General features: G+C 38.1%; 1 protein-coding gene across 1 annotated transcript in view; it reads right to left on the bottom strand.

Moving 5' to 3' along the window:
* The window catches only part of ranbp10 (RAN binding protein 10), a 42,851-nt gene that overhangs the window by 20,842 nt on the left and 2,543 nt on the right, over nt 1-19,466 (bottom strand). The window contains exons 2-3 of the mRNA XM_086301694.1: nt 10,664-10,775; nt 3,992-4,044 (exon numbers count right to left, since the gene is read on the bottom strand). Coding sequence (XP_086157820.1) covers nt 3,992-4,044; nt 10,664-10,775 — 165 coding nt within the window. The remainder of the gene's footprint in view (nt 1-3,991; nt 4,045-10,663; nt 10,776-19,466) is intronic.

The raw sequence follows: 19,466 nt of genomic DNA on the forward strand, positions 1-19,466 counted from the left end.
AATAGAAAATCCCTAACTTAGAATATTTGCAGTTCTATAAAGATGCATCTTCAAAGATCTGAAACTTTACAAGCATGAAATACTCGCTCTTTTAACAGACTTTTCAGAGATGCTTGAATCTTCAGTTTCAGCTTTGAACTCTGGTACATCTGACAGGTTTTCTTTTTTTAAGATATTTTTTTTAGCACTTTGCCTTTCATTAAAGAGATGCAGCAGAGACAGACTAGAAAAGTGTTTTTTGTAAAGCAGACAGGGCAAAGTCATGCAGCAAAGGTTGAGCAGAGAGTCAGTTGCTGAGAGCATTTTTTAGAAAGTGGTGTGTGCCCTAGACAATCAACCATCAGGTCACCCCATCAGACAGAGTTTTAACAGGATAAATGAAACCAGGAAAGTGTGCTATTCAGCATAGCAATTTCAAGACCATAGCTTTCAAAACTTAGTTTTGAATCTTATGATTTATGATGGTAATTCCACCTCACAGGGAACTTATATAACACTTCAGCGCTTTAACTCAAGAAGAATTTCTGAGTGCAAGATTTTCATTTTCGCAGGTCTGATTCGGGTGTTTTTTGCCATTACTAGCAAAAACTAGAAAAGTTAAATACAACAACCTTGCTTAAGGATGTCATATTCAGTATTTGACAAATAAGTGTTAATTTAGCAGTTTGATCATTTTGGATGCTGCAGTTCGTGGGCTCAGTTCTATTGCATTAAAATAACCGGAATGTCTAATATTATCTCCATTCAAAATTAAAATAACAGAAACACATCTTTGCACAAAGACACCTTCACAATCACCATACATATACTCACAGCACATATAGAACATTATACACTTCACCAGCACACACACAACATGTGCAGCATGCTGTGAAAGTGTGCACAGATGCACAGATGAGTGGGAACAAACATAAACACTGAGAGATGCAATCAGCGAAGCCCAGGACACACAGAGATAAATCTCCACAGTTTGGGACAAACACACACTGGCACACAAATACGCCGAGTTAGTCCGAGTTAAGGCAATCATCAGTAATCTGTGTACCAGGGCTACACACCATCTGTAGTAAAATCCTAGTTACAAAAGATACTTTCATAACTGATCTGTAACCAGTTGTGAAAAAAGCATCCATCCATGCAACGCTTTTCCACATTGTTCCGGGGCTTTGTGTGACGTCTAACACATGCGAATCAAGAAGAGAGGAGAATGAGGGATCTTTGTGTATGTGTGCATCTAGACTCTGCTGAACTGGCTGCCACCAGCCTCCACAGCATTCCACAAACCTCAGCCACCGCACAGATCTTAACCATTCAATAAGCAAATAGCCCCACACGGGCCCTGAAAACCACAGGATATGATTGGTGGAAGCACATACATGTTCTCACTGGTTGGGGAGAGGGAAGGGGCTTAAGTGAGGTTATCGGCAGCTAAGTGGCCACTATGTTTCCCCCTGTGTCACCCGAGGTTGCTGGACCATTAACACACGTCCAGATAAAACAAAACAATACAAAATAATCAGTGGAAAAGTGGAGGACAAGGAATAAAACTGATATGTTGACCTCCCATATGAATGCATTGCCTACTGTCTATGTACAGCATTTAGACAATAAAATGTTTATGTGTTAGCAGACAAAGGCTTGTTTCTTATCAAATCTTTATAGCAGCACCTTTGTTCTCGGAATTATAGAAGTGACCGCTGTCTGAGCTGTTCACACAAGTAAACAAAGTTAGCAGAAGTGTAAGACAACTGATTTGTTGAGTAGGAGATTTTTATAAACAACTGATTTCATTAAAGCTGCAAGTGTAATTCTCCACAACTTTATTCATCTTTATTGTAGGAATCGAATTCTTCTCGATAGAAATAAATACTAAGCTAGGTGAAAACTGGTGGAAAATTCAGTGAGTAATGATGATTTTCATTGTGGGCTGACCAGAAATGTACATTACGTGACATGTCATCACCGTAACAATATAACCACTGCACTGAAGTCACAGACAGAATAGGCTCCAGTCACACAGGCCTAGAGACCAGTTTATGAGCTCAGCATTCAAAGTAGAGAAAAATGTGTATTCACTAACTGGTTGGCAAGTGGCTACTGGAAGTTGCTGGCTATCAATCAATGAAAGCCTTCTTGTGGTTGGGGTAACCATTCACTTTCAAAGTAAAAGCTGTACATTTTGGAATGTGTTGGTTGCAGTGGTAAGGCACAACTTTTACTCTGAAGGTAAGCATTCTCTGTTTCTGGTTTGCATTGCACTTTTTAAACTTCCACTGTGGCTTGGCAGGTAGTTGGCCAGACAAGTCGGCATGTTCCATGCAAACTATGGCCATCTACCTATCTTCTGTGTCGAAAAAGTGAAGCCAACACGCAAATGCTTTAAACCTGCATTCTTCTGAGTAACCAGCGGGGGGGATTTCTGTGTTTGCCATGAGTACAATGGTACTGTCTATGCTTGAAGAACTAGATTTAACTGAGAGGTAACTGAGCTAAACCAAATGCAAGATGGGTACAATTGTTTTTTTAATGTTTTTAAAAAGGGTCCAATCACTGCAGTTTCTTTATTATCTGAAAGCCCCATAATACATGATGTAAGGTGAAACTGCCTATGAGGACACCCTTAGACTGACACAAAACCCAGTCATTGAAATCTTTGCATATAGTAGTAATTTCACTGGGTGTTGGCTAAGGCTCTGGACCAAAAATAAACTCTACATAAAATACAAACCGAGCAATCTGTCATTACAAAGTAATAGGTGGATCACCACGAGGGTGCAATAAGTCCACGTCATCTGTCACTGATCTGTATGACAGCTCAGTAACATGTCCTGACATGTTACTGATCTGTATGACAGCTCATTATCATGTCCTGACATGTTCTCTACTGCAGCCGTCAGACAAACTGCATCTAATTACGGCAGAAACCCTGAGCATCATCATCTCCACCTGTTTTCATTCCTGCATCTCAGAAATGTTGGTACTTTTCCAGCTTCTGATTTATCCTCAAAAATCAATTTCTTCTTCATCCCTTTCATCCACCTTTAGTATATTCCCTCCACACATGCATCCACATTATCTCCACTGCTACTTTAACTCTAAAAATATCTCAATTTCCTAATAATGAACTCTTTACCAGGGTTTGCAATATACATGAGAAAATAGAAACAAGGCTAAAGTAAACAGTGTTAGTCTTTGATTGTAATCTAAGCCTGTAAGGGCTGTGGGTTAAGGCTGTTCGCCAGTAAGTAATTAGAAAGGTTCAAGGTTTTGGAAAGCCCCTCTGTAGCTGCTTCATTGTATTGAGTGTACTGTGCTGTGTGTAATCAAAATGGAACAAAAAAAAAAAAAAAGAGTGACGCAGGATGTTCATCTTCCCAGCCAGCCAAAGCACCCGTCCACTCTGACTGCTAAGTGGCAGAAATGCTGGCATCAGATCAGCAAGCCAATGTTGTTGGTGAACAATGGCATGATGACGCTCTTGCCATACCATGAGTTGTTGAATAAACTAGGGAATCCTTATTTAACCCTATTTTGCTAACTACTTCTAACACAGACGCCAAATTGTAGGCCTACCATCTTTTCATTAGATATTCTGACAGCTATACGCCCACTATAACATTCATCCATCCATTTTCCTAACTGGTTATGCATCTTAGCTGGGACACATCCCAGCCGTCTCAAGGTGAAAAGCAGAGTACACTCTGGACAGGTTGTTGGTCCATCGCTAAAGTAAAGAGACAGACAGCCACACACACACCACTACATCTTCTGCCAATTTAGACTCATCAATCAATCAACCTAACATTCATGCCTTTGAAATAAAGACAATTTCAGAGCAGGATATTCAAACCTTGCATCTTCTTGCTAGCCACTGCACCACTGTGCTACCTTGACTATAATATATTCATCAATATATCTAAAAAAAAAAAAGGTCTCTCTTTTCAGCCTCCTACTGGTTATAATACAATGACATTATTCAAGTTGTACTCACCAGGCAGTCTGTTCATGTTGACTCCCTGAGCAGACAGGCCAATGCCCATGTATCTGCACACAACAAGAGACAAAAAAAAATTAGATTTACATGTCATTACTGAGCGTCCAGCACATTTAAACACTCGGATCAGCTTCTTCTCACATCTTTAATCCAGCTAGCTTTGCAAATTCTGAGCTGATGCTCATATATTCATGGGGGTTGGCAGGAGTAGAGTGTCTTCAGATTTTTCTGACTAGTCATTGTGATTTACTGAGTCCATGAGCTGAAACATCCAAAGTGGCAAACAAGGATAAGCAGTTGGTCTGCATCATTTTCATGTAGACCGGCTTAAAAGGACAGCAAAAAATCTTTTTACTCATTTGAACAAGTCAGCATTATTGCCACTTGAATGCATTTGGCATATTACAAAGTAGTAATAACATAAACATCAGTAATAAATGCCTGCTTTGGGCCACGTGGTTGGTCTTATTCAAATGTTCCATGCTTTTCAAATAAGTTACATTTACAAAGTAAGAGGAGTAAAAGACACATCAGTCAAGTCTACAAAAACTCAGGGCTGTGTGAACACAGCTAGACATGCTAGCATCTCTGTGATGCTGGACTTTGTCATAGCAAGCTTTTGTGCTCAACAATAATAGCAGGTAAACTTAAAATGCACCTGATGCTGGCACAATATAAAAAATTAAAAGATCACCAAAGTTATTAAGCTCTCACTTATGTCTGCATTGATCTGACTTATCTAGCGTTGGAATAAATAATGAAAAAGACTAAAGGAATACATCTCTCTCACACACACACACACACACACACACACACACACCCCCGCTAGGGCTAACATGCAAATCTATTAATATGACTTATCACAGTAATGAAATAATAATGAAAAAGAAATACGTAGACATAAATTTTAATCAAATTTGCAGCAGCACAGCGGCCTACAACAAATAAAACATCTGAAGAGAGAAATCCAAATAAAAACAAGATTATTCTTAGTCAGTGCTCTACAATCATTTTTCAGTCAAATTAAACCAGTTGAGTGTCCATGTTAATTAATCCTCTCTCTGCTTTCTAGATTAATGTGGCCAATCTGCACAAAGTCAGCAGCACTTTTTTTTTTAAACCAAAAAAGCTTTTTCCAAAGAGAGTTTAATAATTCCACTAGGATATGGCTAAGGAAGGTTCTGTAATAACCAGTGATGATGAAACCAGTGACTAAGCCATTGAAGCAACTCAAATAACACAAAGTAGTCTTTTACGGTGGCTCTATTTATACTTATTTTACCAATGCTTTTTCCTTTACCTCTGACAGATATTCTTCACTTCTTTCATTTAATTATTAGTGTTCAATTTTATGTTCATGCAAAATAGGTTAGCCTTAAGTTTCTGCAGTGGTATAGCTTGCCACTCTAGGCATGGTACCAACGGTTCACTGCAATATTCATGCTATAAAATATGCGCAATATTATTTTTTTTAATTAAATGACCCACAACAACTTTTAATGATATTTATGATAATAAATTTTTTTTGAGTATACATAGACTACCAGTCAAATATATGAAAAAAAAATGATAATAAATGTGTTATATTTTAGATTTCTGGCAGTAGCCACCCTTTGCTTTGTTGACTGCACTGCAAACCCATGGCCTTTTCTCAATGAGCTTCATGATGCAGTTATGCCTGAAATGGTTTCACTTCACAGGTGTGCCTTGACAAGGTTTCTTTGTGGAATTTCATAATAATGGGCTTGGGACCATCAGTTGTGTTGTGCAGAAGTCAGGGTTGTCAGCTATGTACCAACCTATCTGACAACTGTTACAATACATTTTATGGCAACAACCAATCAGCTAAGTAAAGGACAGGTGCCAGTTCAGCTCACAGGGATGAGCGGTGCTGCATGGCGGAAAGCATCTGGCCCGGGTTCGAGTCCGACCCGCGGCCCTTTACCACAGGTCTTCCCCTTTCTCTCTCTCCCTCTGCTTTCCCATCACTCTTCACTGTTCTGTACAATAAAGCTGAAAAAGGCCAAAAATAAGGTATTTAAAAAAACAGAAACCACAGGCCATTATTACTTTAAGAACTGAAGGTCTGTCAGTTTGGAAAATTGCTAAAAAACAAACGTGTGCCCAAGTGCAGTCACAAAAACCAAAAAGCGCTACGACGAAATTGGCTCACATGAGGACCATCCCAGGAAAGGAAGACCAAGAGTCACCTCTGCTGCTGAGGATAAATTCATCAGAGTCACCAGCCTCAGAAATCGCAAGTTAACAGCACCTTAGATTAGAGCCCAGATAATTTCCACACAGAGTTCGAGTAGCAGACTCATCTCTACATCAACTGTTCAGAGGAGACTGTACAAATCAGATCTTTGTGCTCTGATAGTTTGGGATGAGATGGAGTGAAGGCAAAGGGGTCAATAAATACTCAGCATCTCTGGGAACTCCTTCAAGACTGTTGGAAAACCATTTCAGCTGACTACCTTATGAAGCTCATCAACAAAATGCCAAGAGTGTGCAAAACAGCAATCAAAGCAAAGGATCGCTACTTAGAAGACTCTACAATATCAAACATGCTTTGAGTTATTTCACATTGAGTTGTTGTTTTTTTTTTGTTTACTACATTATAATGCCTTCAGTGAGAATCTACAATGTAAATAGTAGAGCTGGGCGATATATCGAGTTTTTAAAACATATCGATATAATTTTATACGAGATATAAGATGTGACAATATCCTTTATATCGATATAGTCTATGTTACGTTATAATTATAGTTGTGGAGCCGCAAGTTTGCCTGTCTTTCGTCCACTTTTGTCTCTACGCAACGTTACTCCGCCTCGCCTTCACTGAAGACAACTCCCCCTCCTCCCCCATCGCTTCACGTGCAGGCAGCGACAAGATGGACATGGCAAATCTCCGTTAACGAGTTACTGCGCATCGCCCTATGCGTGGGGCTGGACGGCGTCAACGTGCTAACGAGCTAACCCTAAAATCCTTTCATTCTCTCAAAAGTTGATAGCGCGCCTTATGTATGAATTCTGGTTGTGCTTGATGGCCGCGAACCGATTTTATGTGGTACACGGCGCTCAGCAATCTGTCAAAAATGTTTGAGTACGACTTTGGTAAGCTACGGAGCTGCACCGCTTGATAGATTGTCGGCGCATTACGGCTACCGAGGAGCTTCGCGGAGTGATACGTACTGTGCTTCAACGTAATATTACCGTATTGTGTGTGTATAAGGACCATAAATGGCACCTGTAAGAGACGTGGTTATGAAGTGGATTTCAAACTCCAGGCTATCAGTCACACAGTAAAACTCGGGAACAGAGCAGCTGTGAAATCTGTCTGTCTTTGTTATTACGCTCAGCGTCTTTTAGTTTACATTTTGACTGCACAATTGTGAGCTCTTTGTTTAGCACAAAAACAAAATTGTTTTCTTTTATTTATGGAGCATTATTATTTAATAAATGCTCATAATTTAATTTTGAGTAATTTTTCATGTACATCTGTGCTGTATGTTAATAAAAGTGCCTGTGTGACATCTGGGACACAGCTTTGACTAAGAACTCTCTTTTTGTTCTTATTTTATGGCTTAAAAAAAATAGAGATATATATCTTATATCGCCATCCAGCTAAAAAATATCGAGATATGAATTTTGGGTCATATCGCCCAGCCCTAGTAAATAGTCATAAAAATAAAGAAAAAACATGAAATGCAACAGGCTAAAGAGTCACTGTAACACCAAATTCTCTGACTTTTCATGGTGAATTGCAAAACAAACCACTGAACTCTCTCAGAATATTTTCATTATGTCATTCAATTGGCTAACTGCTACACTAGAGCATTTCAGTAAAAGTGATTTAATTCATCTACATCTACGGCAGTGAATAAAAAGTTGGAATTCTATTTAGTTTCAGTGTAAGCAGCTTGAAGCAACCCAAAGCTACAGATCCACAGCTTAGTTCTGCTACACATGACGCCACCTCATTCAAACTGACGGATTAAAGAGCATTGAAGTCCATGTGATTTCTGCTTAAACCAGTTTAGATTGATTTAAAAAGTTGTAAACAAAAACTTTGATCCAGTTGATGAGTCAAATCATCGACTTATAGGCTGCAGCCCAACAAAACTGTAGAGATACACCAATCAACTGCCCAGGGACTGGAATTGGCTCATATCAGTGATCAGGAGGTGACCCTCTGATTTCTCAAGACAAATAGTCATGCACACTTACAGCCACATGCTAACATATTGTTAGCATGAAGGCTCTTTACTGTCAATGAAGACACAAAATCTGCCAAAGTAGAGTCCCTAGGGTACCAGTGTGGAAAACAACAACAACAAAACAAGCTAAAGCTATCCACATCTTAGCAGTCAAAGGGTCAAGGTACTAAAATTATTAAAGTGAGTGAAAAAGGTAAAAGAGCCAGTATCCTGTTATCTGGTAAAATAAGCAGCAACTCATTTTCAGTTAATTATCTGATCCCCTTTCCAGTGTTAGAGCACTTTATATTTCAAAGTTGCCTCAGTGAGAGAAGATAATGTAACTTATTACACTTACTGCATGGAAAGTTCAATAATTTCTTTTATTCTGGAAATCGCATTGAAGAAAAGTTTGTATATGCTGTCAGTTCTCACAAAGAAAACTAGAATCATAAAAATGAGTATTTTCAGATTACACTAATACGAATCTGGACTTGGAGAAGAAAATTACAATCAAGATATCTCTACGAAATTTTAATGAATTCAAATTCTTGAATTTATGGCTTTTTCTCAGTACTGTCTGAGACCCGAGATGTGAGCTTATTTTTAAGTTTCAAAACGACTTATTAGCTTATGGGTGTAACTTGAAATGTATACACAGAGTACATGTTATTCCCGTGGCATTCCACGACACATCATGCAGCTTCTAGCTGCCTAAAAATGAAAGCCATACAAACATATTTTGCATCACTTCTTTTGTATGCCTAGCTGTTTAACTGGAAATAGGGAATGTTTACTGTGCAATTTGAATTTTTTAAATGGAGAGGTATTTCAGCTCCAATCAAGTCACAAAAGAGAATCTGAAAGCCAGACATTTAACCACATGGCAAAATAATTGCAGAGACTAACCTAACACTTACTCATCAGCAACCTCAGCAATCACTGAATTAGCTGAAAGGCAATGACTCTCTTTTGTGCGGTATGGCCTCATTTGACAATAAAGATCTTTGCATATTCATTTACATATGGAGTTCATCTTTGACTGTTTTATAATGTAGAAGTAAATTTGCCATTCAGGTCCTTCCAAAGAGTCCTGTAATAACAGAACTAAACTGGAGGAACTTTCTTGCTGTTAAATTCCATGTGGCAACTTTTTCAGCAACAGTGCACAACGTTACCTATTCTAGCTGCCAAAATGAAGCAAACAATTCCAGACCCAGTTTATCTAGGAGGATACGCTTGGTGAAATAGACTTCTCTTAGTACTTTTAAAAAAAATGTATCAATTTGAAACTGTGTGTGTGTCTGTTCCTGTCTAGCTATCTTTGTGAGGACCGAAATCTGCATTCTACTATACTTGTGAGAACCAACAGTCACTTGTGAGGACACACTCACCGGTCCTCACAAGTTTGAAGGCCTTTTTGAGGCTCAAAATGTGGTTTTAGTGTCAGGGTTACAATTAGGTTATGGTTAGGGTAAGGGTTAGGCATTCATTTTTAATGGTTAGGGTAAGGTGCTAGGGAAACCATTATGTCAATGAAGGTCCTCACTAAGATAGCTGAACAGGCTTGTGTGTGTGTGTGTGTGTGTGTGTGTGTGTGTGTGTGTGTTCTGATTAAATAATCAATTCCCACAGGGCCATGATGAAGAGGCAGTCTGGGCTCAAAACGTTCCATATTTCCTAATTCTGGAAATGACACCCAATTATTGTAATTCTAGGGCAACTAAGAAGAATATCTTGACTATAAGCATACAGATCTACAATTTTCAGGTGTAGTCCCTCACATTAGATGACAGTGATGATTACTAAAACTGTACTTTTAAGGCTGGCTACCATTTTCACTGGTACAGCAGATGAACAAAAACACCCCAAAATTTTCCACTGATGTAACTCTCTCTGTCGTGACAAAGGATTTGGACAGTAATACGATAATTGATATAAAGACTGCTGTTTTGATACAGACTCAAGGTGGAAAAAACTTTGCACAACCAAGTTAACAGGTGTAAATGCAAAAAACTGACAAAAAGGAACAAAGACATTGTTACCGACAAATTTTGCACCAGTGCTACAAATGATTGTCATAAAAAATACTATTTTTATAACCATCAAATTAAATGTTTAAATGTTAATTAAAAATCGAATTCATGTAATTTATTTCAAGTTATTAAAGTTGGCTATTTTTTTCTTTAAAATGAAACAATAAGAGGCAGGGTTTTACATATACACACATATATAAAACCCTACTCCTCTGATAATATCCTCAGAAAACAGCCAGTGCAGTGACTCATGGACCTAAGCTTCAAAGTCAGAATATAATAAAAACTAACAGGAAATACACAAAGTTACTGCAATTTTATTTTTGCGTGGGCACACTGAACATGTTATGAATGACCCGAGGGGGGCGCTAAGTCAGGTTACCATGGTAACATAGGGCACCAACTCTAAGGTTTTAAAAGTTGCATCTGCTTACCCATCTCGACCTTTGCTGACAATCTTGACTTCAAAGTAGTAGATCCCACAGGCAGCAGGGATTGGGTGTGTGGCTCGCACTGATGCTGCATCTTTGTGGTTCTTTCCATGACCTGATAAAAGAGAAATACAAGGTGTACATGAAGAACATGGTAGCCTAATACAAAAGGACTTTAAAAACAAAGAAACACTGGGCTTGCATTTGACTCCTGATTGTCTACCAAAGTCTCATGATATGGCACTGACCTGGATTCTTAGTATTTACATAGTTTAATTAGTCATAAATTTGCTATCTGGTCAAAAGAAAAAAAACACATAAAAAGTAGAACCTGACATTTAGAGACAAACACACTGACAAATAAACTTAACTTAGACTAGATGTTAAACTTAACATATAGTCTAGTAACTAGTAGTGCAAATGACGTTTTCAAATGTAGATAAATAACTAGGTAGAAGTGTACAAAAGGCCACCCCCAAACACCAGGTATCCATGGACATTGCCCATGGACTAAATTGCCTTTAAAAAGACACTGGTTTACATCTACATTTGGTTGAAACGTGGCCTGTTAAAAGTTGACCAAATTATGTTTATTTTTGTGACCAAATCAGGAGATTGTCCGAGGCACTGTGGAAGTAGAGCGCCCTTTATAACTTTTAAACCTTTTAAAGGATTTAGATGTAAAAGGATGTCTTTTTGTAAATGTCTTTTGAACAGCCTCAGAAGCTGACTTTTCACCTTCAACTTTTTAACCTAATCTCAGCATTCTTCAGACATCAAAGCTTTCTTCAATGTCTTTTCAACGTCTTTTTATTAAGGGGTTTTTTTCTGTGGAAGGAGGACTGGATAATGCATAGGCACATCTCTATAAATATGACAAAAAAAAAAAAAGAATGTGTATGCGCATATCTGCCTTAGTGTATACACACAGTTTTGGTTGGTAATATAAACAGAGCTTTCTGCATCTGGCCCCAGGTCTTTTGCAATAATGTGCTCTGAACAGACAAAAGATAGAGTGGTGTGGCCAGAGTAACGGCAGACATGTTTGATGAAGACCAAAGGCAGCTTTTCAGAAGAAGCTCATCTAATCTGAATATGGCAACAGAAACAGCTGTAGGTTTGATAACTAACCTAACTGCCATCAGTTTTCTTATTTATTCCCCCTACATTTCCACAAGGCTGTGTTGGGCTTGCACCACAAGGCTGAGTGATCAGTGAGGCTCAGATTAGGCTCAGATACGCGTGGATTTCTCAAATAACATTCATCTTTTTGTTAAGGTGACTTTTCTATGAATAGGTTATACAGGACATTGATTTAACACAGTCTGGTAAAGATGTAGACAATGAGGTCACAGGGCTCATGTATTTTGTCTGGACCAATTAGATTTGAGCACAACACATATTACTGTCTGTCATTCTATATTCAGATGGCTGCTTATGCAATCCCTCGGGTCATGAGAGAGAGAGACTAATATGTTCAGTACTGTTGTATAACTGCAATCTAGCCTCTACAGTAAGCATGTGCATCTCTTTCTGTTACATGTAATCGCACCATTGACTGAGCTCACCTGTCACCACACATAACAAGTCACTGAGAGCTCTGTGTGTGCATGAAATGTAGACATGCTGTAACCTTAAACGAAGCAGCTGGCTGTCAGCAGACACCTTGAGGCTGTTGCTGTTTGTTGTGTGTGAGGGGGACTTAAGTGTGGTCACTAAAATAAAGTTATACATACTATAGAGTAGAACAGGAAGTTAGAAATATACTGGCTCGATGTGTTTTCATTTTTTCAAAAAATACTCTGTAAAATACTCTTAGTATAGCATCACTTGTATAGGTTTACAGTAACAACACCTCTTTAACTGTGATCCTAACTCTTTTAATGATATTTGTTTTATATTTTTTTAATAAGGGTGCAACTATGACACTATTAAAAGATCACAGTGCCATAATTAATAATGAACTAAAGCATGTTAGAGTCTGAATTACATTAACACTATATAAAATATCCACATATGCTAGCCCATTAGTGTTTTTTAGGAAGCACAAAGTGACAGGACATTCGCTAACACTCATTTTTGCATCTTTTTTGACCCACAAATCCACTATGCATGTTCTATCATGTTTACACATGTGACTGGCGTGCCTGTGCGTGTCTGTGTGTGTTTGTGTGTGTGTCAGCCAGTAGTCTAATTTTAGACCTCAGTAGGCCAGCAGGTCTCTTTGGGACTACATAAATGGGTATGTGAGATGGTTACTACCGTTAACCAAAATGTCTGGTTTATAATTCTGCATTCATGCTGATTCATGCTGATTAGGCCGTTGTGGTTTTTTATTTGTATTAGATAAGAAACTTAGAGTGTAACAGTGTTGTAAAGTTTGAATGAAAGGCCATGTGATTTAATATTAAAGCCCTGGCAGTATTAGACATTTCTGCTCTTGTGCGACTTTAAACCTTTCCACAAGAGTTGAAGGAGCAACTGTTAATGTCCTGTTCCTCTTCACCCACAGCACTGTGTGGCCTTAATTGCTTACTAGAATATCAGCAGTCTGCCTCCAGGGTGTATTTTTGACCACTAGCAGAGGCAAAGTGCAAAATCTATCTGTTCAATAATAGCAAGCACAACAAAGACCAAAGCAACACGTTGCTAAATGCCTCACAGTGTCAAAAGAAGCAGAGTCCATATCACTATGTCAACATCATAATAACATTTGAGGATTTATTTATAGTATGAGGAAGTAGGGCTGGGCGATATATCGAGTTTTTTAAAAATATCGATATATTTTCATACGAGATATAAGATGTGACAATATCGTTTATATCGATATAGTCTATGTTACGTTATAATTATACTTGTGGAGCCGCAGGTTTGCCTCTCTTTCGTCCACTTTTGTCTCTACGCAACGTTACTCGGCCTCGCCTCTCCTTCACTGAACACAACTCCGCCTCCCCCATAGCTTCACCTGCAGGCAATGACAAGATGAAAGCGGAAAATCTCCGTTAGCGAGTTACCGTGCGTGGGGCTGGACGGCGTCAACGTGTTAGCGAGCTAACCGCGCTAACGACATGCAGCCAGGAGGGGCTGCACGGCCTAAAATCCTTTCATTTTCTCAAAACTCGACAGTGCGCCTTATGTATGAATTCTGGTTGTGCTTACTGACCGCGAACCGATTTTATGTGGTATACAGCGCTCAGCAATCTGTCAAAAAATGTTTTAATATGACTTTGCTAAGCTACGGAGCTGCACCGCTTGATGGATTGTCTTGGAGGATTAGGGCTACCGGGGAGGAGCCTCGCGGAGTGATACGTACTGTGCTTCAACGTAATATTACCGTACTGTGTGTGTATAAGGACCACAAACGGCACCTGTTCAGAGACGTGGTGCAGCTGTGAAATCTGTCTCTTTGTTACTATGCTCAGGGTCTATTAGTTTACATTTTGACTGCACAATTGTGAGCTTTTTGTTATGCACAAAAAAACATTGTTTTCTTTTATTTATGGACCATGATTATTTAATAAATGCTGATAATTTATTTTTGAATAATTTCTTCATGTACATCTACGCTGTATGTAAATAAAAGCGCCCACATCTGGGACACAGTGTGACTAGAACTCTCTTTTTGTTCTTAACTTATGGCTTTAAAAAAAAAAAAATCGAGATATATATCTTATATCGCCATCCAGCTAAAAAATATCGAGATATGAATTCTTGGTCATATCGCCCAGCCCTATGAGGAAGTACAAAAATTCTTATATGACTTCATGAGGGAATTAATGCCATTTATATTAGACCCTAGCTGACAACACCGCCACCATATACTCAGTTATGATACTACTAAGCTACAGACCTTGCTAGGTATTAAAAACATGAATTCAGAGCTGCTTTCCTGTTCAGACTCTTTGATTACATCTTTTATTTAACTTACTAAAAAATAACTAAATTTTTTTGGACTGGTATAGACTAATACATTGGTTATCAAATGTGTCTAAACTAAGAAAATACTTCAGTCAAAACAAAAGTGAATATAACACTTTGGGCATGTGGCCATACAGCACAAGGCTACATATTACTTGTTTGTGTGCACAGATACACCTGGAACTTGTGCTAAAAGGTTTGTATCTTCTGTTTTGGTCTCCCTGAGGCAGATTATGCTACACAGCAGCACTTCATCACTGTGGCCTCTAAGAGATATGATGGCCTAGTTAATAATAAATGGAAATCTGGAAATGGTATTTTTCCAAGTCAGTGATATTAAGGATTTTTAAGTTACTTTATTTCCCATCTGATGGGAATGCTGATAAAATCTCATACAGTTAAAGTTAAATAAAATCTCAAATTAAAGATGCTATAACCTGTTTGTCTTAAGTTAGCAATATACTACAAATATACTATGAGATAACAACATTGTTACCATTCTACTGACAATACATGAATGCAGCACAAAGGTTAGGGCCACGTGACCTTTGAAAACATTAATCTCTGAACTTTAATTATGTGTCTTCTGCCTAGATAAGAGCTGAGGCAGAGGTATGTTCTCATTGCGATTTATCTACCTTTCTGTCAGCGGGATTATGCAGGTCAAAGTTAACAAAACTTGGTGGAGAAGCTGAGCATGAGCAGAGAAGGAAACTAACTAAATTTTAGCCTGTATCTAGATCACGTCCTTCCTAGTGTGCTGCAGGAATGAGTCTTAAAAATTCATAAATGAGACAGGATTTTTCATTTCTGGTTCCATTTTCTGGATCAGATTTTTGTTTAGATGCTGCAAATATGATAACGAGATGCTTTAAATATTTTCACATTTTTTTCTTAAAACACAGAAGTAAACTGAAGGTATTACATGAACATGTGTTAGCACATAAATGGCTAAATAAGGCTAGAGACTTCAGGGAAATTCAGCACCAACTGATCACGCTAAAAACACGTTCTTAGTAGTGTTTATATGAACGTCATGCAATTGATGTGTAGTTTGTTTATAGCCTAACAATTGAGTTCTGTATCTCACAATTGTATTTATGCTAAAGAAATTTTTAAAAAAGTAGCATGACTGTGGTATTCCAGTCATATAAAGCTCCAAAGTAAGGCCAGAACAGGCAGTTATGACTCTACAGAAAAACCAAGTACAACCTTGACGGTCCCTAAGAACTAGGAGATCAAGTAGCAGCCAAGTGCTGCTATTCAAATGAACTGGTTTAACTAATCGTTAAGCATGAACATCTTTATGAAAGCAGATGTTTTGGCAGTTTGCTGGTCTGGAGCATTCATTTGTGTTGTACATATTAGAAATTGATATTAGATATTAGAGAATGAACTAAAACAGGAAACAATTCTTTAAGGTATTGTTGTTCTACAAGCTACTGAACCACTGGATTGAACTTACTCAGACTTTTTCAAATCACAATAATTCTAGTTTGAAAGCAACAGGTGTCTAGTTTCAATATAGATGCAACTTCATACTGAAGCATAATGACCAAAAGTATAAAAAAAATACCACATATCGTGATATATATACACACTTATTTTCAGTTACCGTATGTCTTATTACACATCTTCTATCCATTTTTAACCAAGTTTAGATGGTGACTAAATGACATTTCCTTTACTCACTTTACTTTTGTTACAGTTAGAGAATTTACACCTTTCTTTCTTAGGCAATAAACCAAAACTAAACAATATTAGAGTTTAAATTGGTTTGTGGCACAATTTCTAGCACACACTGACAAAGCAGATTTACCATAAATGTGTTTGGCTTCCTGGCTGGTAGCAGCCGGCATTCCGAGATCTTCAATGAAATATACATCAACGAGTAAAAGGAGGCAACAAGCCAGCTATTCAACCTGCTAAACCTCCTGAGCCAGAGCCAACTCCAACTCTGTCATACATAGAGTTTGGGCAGCATAGCTGTCCCAATTTTCATGGTGCATTTGGAAATTTCAAAAAAATTATGATGGCACTCATTTTGGACCACTTCGGCCAATTCCAATTACCATGACTTCATCGTGATGGCAACAAAAGTTAGCATAATATAGGCTCTGAAACATGTAACATAATGATGCTTGGCAGGCTATTATGCTCATTTTATAACTAAACAGTGCTGTAAATATTTACATGTCACCTGTCGTAAGAAGACAATTGAAAATTTTCAACCTCTGAGTTGAATCAGAAAATCAGCATTAGCGAAAGTTAAATCAAAATGTAAAAAACAAACCATTAGGTCTTTCTGAAAATACCAACAAATTTGTCTTTAAAAGTGTCAGTTCAAAATATGTCAAAAGTATTTAAATACCTGAGTATGCAGATCAAATACAATATAAACCAAATATATAAACCAAACAATATAAAACCTTTAGTAGACCCTTTAGTAGACTCACTGCACAAATGTACAGTGCAATAACAAATAACCTCTGAAAATGACGGCGAAGTGTATCCTTAATGAACTCTTATCTAAGATTTCTACCTTCTGTATCTTCCAGTAACTTTCCTTGTGATTTTCCACTAAAATTGCACTGTGTTTAATAGACTTTGCTAGTTCAAGTTGTCCTGTAGGAGCAGCTCTTCGGACAATTATGAGCAATTAGGTCCTTGTACAGTGGACTCAGGGCCTTTGTCTAGTAAAGTATGCAGGGTGTATGCCTCCACAAAAATCTGCACAAATCCACCTATGCAGACAACCAAACTATAAACAGTAATGTCATCTTAGGCTTTTGAGGCTCTGGATAACACCAGGGTGGTGAGGAGTGACTATGGAATAAGCTCAAGGAAGAATGCCCATATGGAAAAGATGTATATAAATCTTATAAGGTTTGCATCTGTCTTATGTGAAACTTGTATGAAAAGCATACAAGAGTGAAACCAGACATAAGATCCCTTGAAAAATTATATAAATGAAACTTGTACGTTTTGGATACTTACTAAAACAATATATGAAAGTAATGAGAAAGTGTCCACTTTCATGAGTAAATCATATAAGCCTTATATGATTCACTATATGAAGTAGGCCACATCTTATGCAAGTCTTTTATAAGTTCTTTCTATTTCTTTTCCATATGGGTGTAGTTGCCACACACCTGTTCGTGTACAATAGTTTGAAAAAGTTATTGCCCTCTAAACCTAATAACACTTAGCAGCAAAAACTGCAATCAAGTGTTTGCAATAATGGCCAAGGAGTCTTTTACAGCACTGTGGAGGAATTTTGGCCCACTCATCTTTGCAGAATTGTCTTAATTCAGCCACATTGGAGGGTTTCCCATGATAAACCGCCTTTTTAAGATCATGCCACAACATCTCAATCAGATTCAGGTCAGGACTTTGACTAGGCCACTCCAAAGCCTTCATTTTGTTTTTCTTAAGCCATTTAGAGGTGGACTTGGAGTGTTTTGGATCACTGACCTCTTCCAAAACCCAAGTGTGCTTCAGGTTGAGGTCACACAGATGGCCAGATATTCTCTTTCAGGATGTTTTGGCAGACAACAGAATTCATGGTTCAGTTTACCACGGTAAGTCTTCCAGGTCCTGAGGCAGCAAAACAGCTCCAGACCATCACACTACCACCACCCTGTTTTACTGGTGGTATGATGTTCCTTTTCAGAAATGCTGTTACTTTTACACTAGATGCAATGGGACACACAACTTCCAAAAAGTTTAAGTTTTTTCTCATCAGTCCACAAATTTTCCTAAATGTCTTAGGGATCTTCAAAATGTTTTCTGGCTAAACTGAGACGAGCCTTTTTGTTCCTTTTGCTCAGCAGTGGTTTTCATCTTGGAACCCCGCCATGCAGACCATGTTTGCCCAGTCACTTTCCTTAATGTGGAGTCGTGAACGCTGACCTTAACTGAGGCAAGTGAGGCCTGCAGTTCTTTGCATGTTGTTCTGGGTTCTTTTGTGACCTCTTGAATAAGTCGATCTTGCACTCTTGGGGTAATTTTGGTCGGCTGGCCACTCCTGCGAAGGTTCACCACGGTTTCATGTTTTCACCATTTTTGGATAATGGCTCTCACTGTGGTACGTTGGACATCTAAAGCTTTAGAAATGGGTTTATAGTCTTTTCCAGACTGATAGATCTTAATTACTTTGTTTCTCATTTGTTCCTGAATTTCCTTGGATCGTGGCATGATGTCTGGCCTTTGAGGATATTTTGGTCTACTCCACTTTGTCAGGCAGGTCCCATTTAAGTGATTTCTTGATTGAAAATGGGTGTGGCAGTAATCAGGCTTGGGTGTGGCTAGAGGAACTGAACTTAGCTTACCAAAGATGTGATACACCACAGTTCATTTATGTAATAATGGGGAGGTACGCTGGGGTCTAAGTGACGTAAATGTCATTATCATCTGATTTCAAAGACGTATAACAGCAATTACTACTCCAGCTTTTAGTGTCTGTACACAACAGAGAATGACTGAGGCCTTAGTTGCGACTATTCCACAGCAGCATCTAGTGCAGCCTGTAGGTTTCTCTATTTGTGCACTTTAATTTCAACATGGCTCAAACAAATGGATTGCAGTTTGAAATAAATGAAACCCTAATAAAAATCATGATCCTATTTAGATAAATGCTTTCCTTTTGCTCAACTAAATTTCGTAAAGTATGTGAATTTGAAATCCCGTACTATTCCTTTAGTTCCACGTCAGTCTTGTTATGGTTATTCACAGTATATATTAAAGTGCTTCTCTCAAAGGTCAAAGAAATGATTAGTTGACTTTTTTGAAACTATTTGCTTGCGAAAAGTTTTGCTCAGTTAAAAGTTTGCTTGGTACACAGACATTGTGATTACTGTAAGTCATAAAACATAAATCTACAGCAAAA

This window comes from Aulonocara sp. 'chitande type north' Nkhata Bay, linkage group LG7 (assembly GCF_057382095.1).
Source record: "Aulonocara sp. 'chitande type north' Nkhata Bay isolate Kocher_YH1m ecotype deep benthic linkage group LG7, A_spYH_male_GT1.1, whole genome shotgun sequence".
NCBI lineage: Eukaryota > Metazoa > Chordata > Actinopteri > Cichliformes > Cichlidae > Aulonocara > Aulonocara sp. 'chitande type north' Nkhata Bay.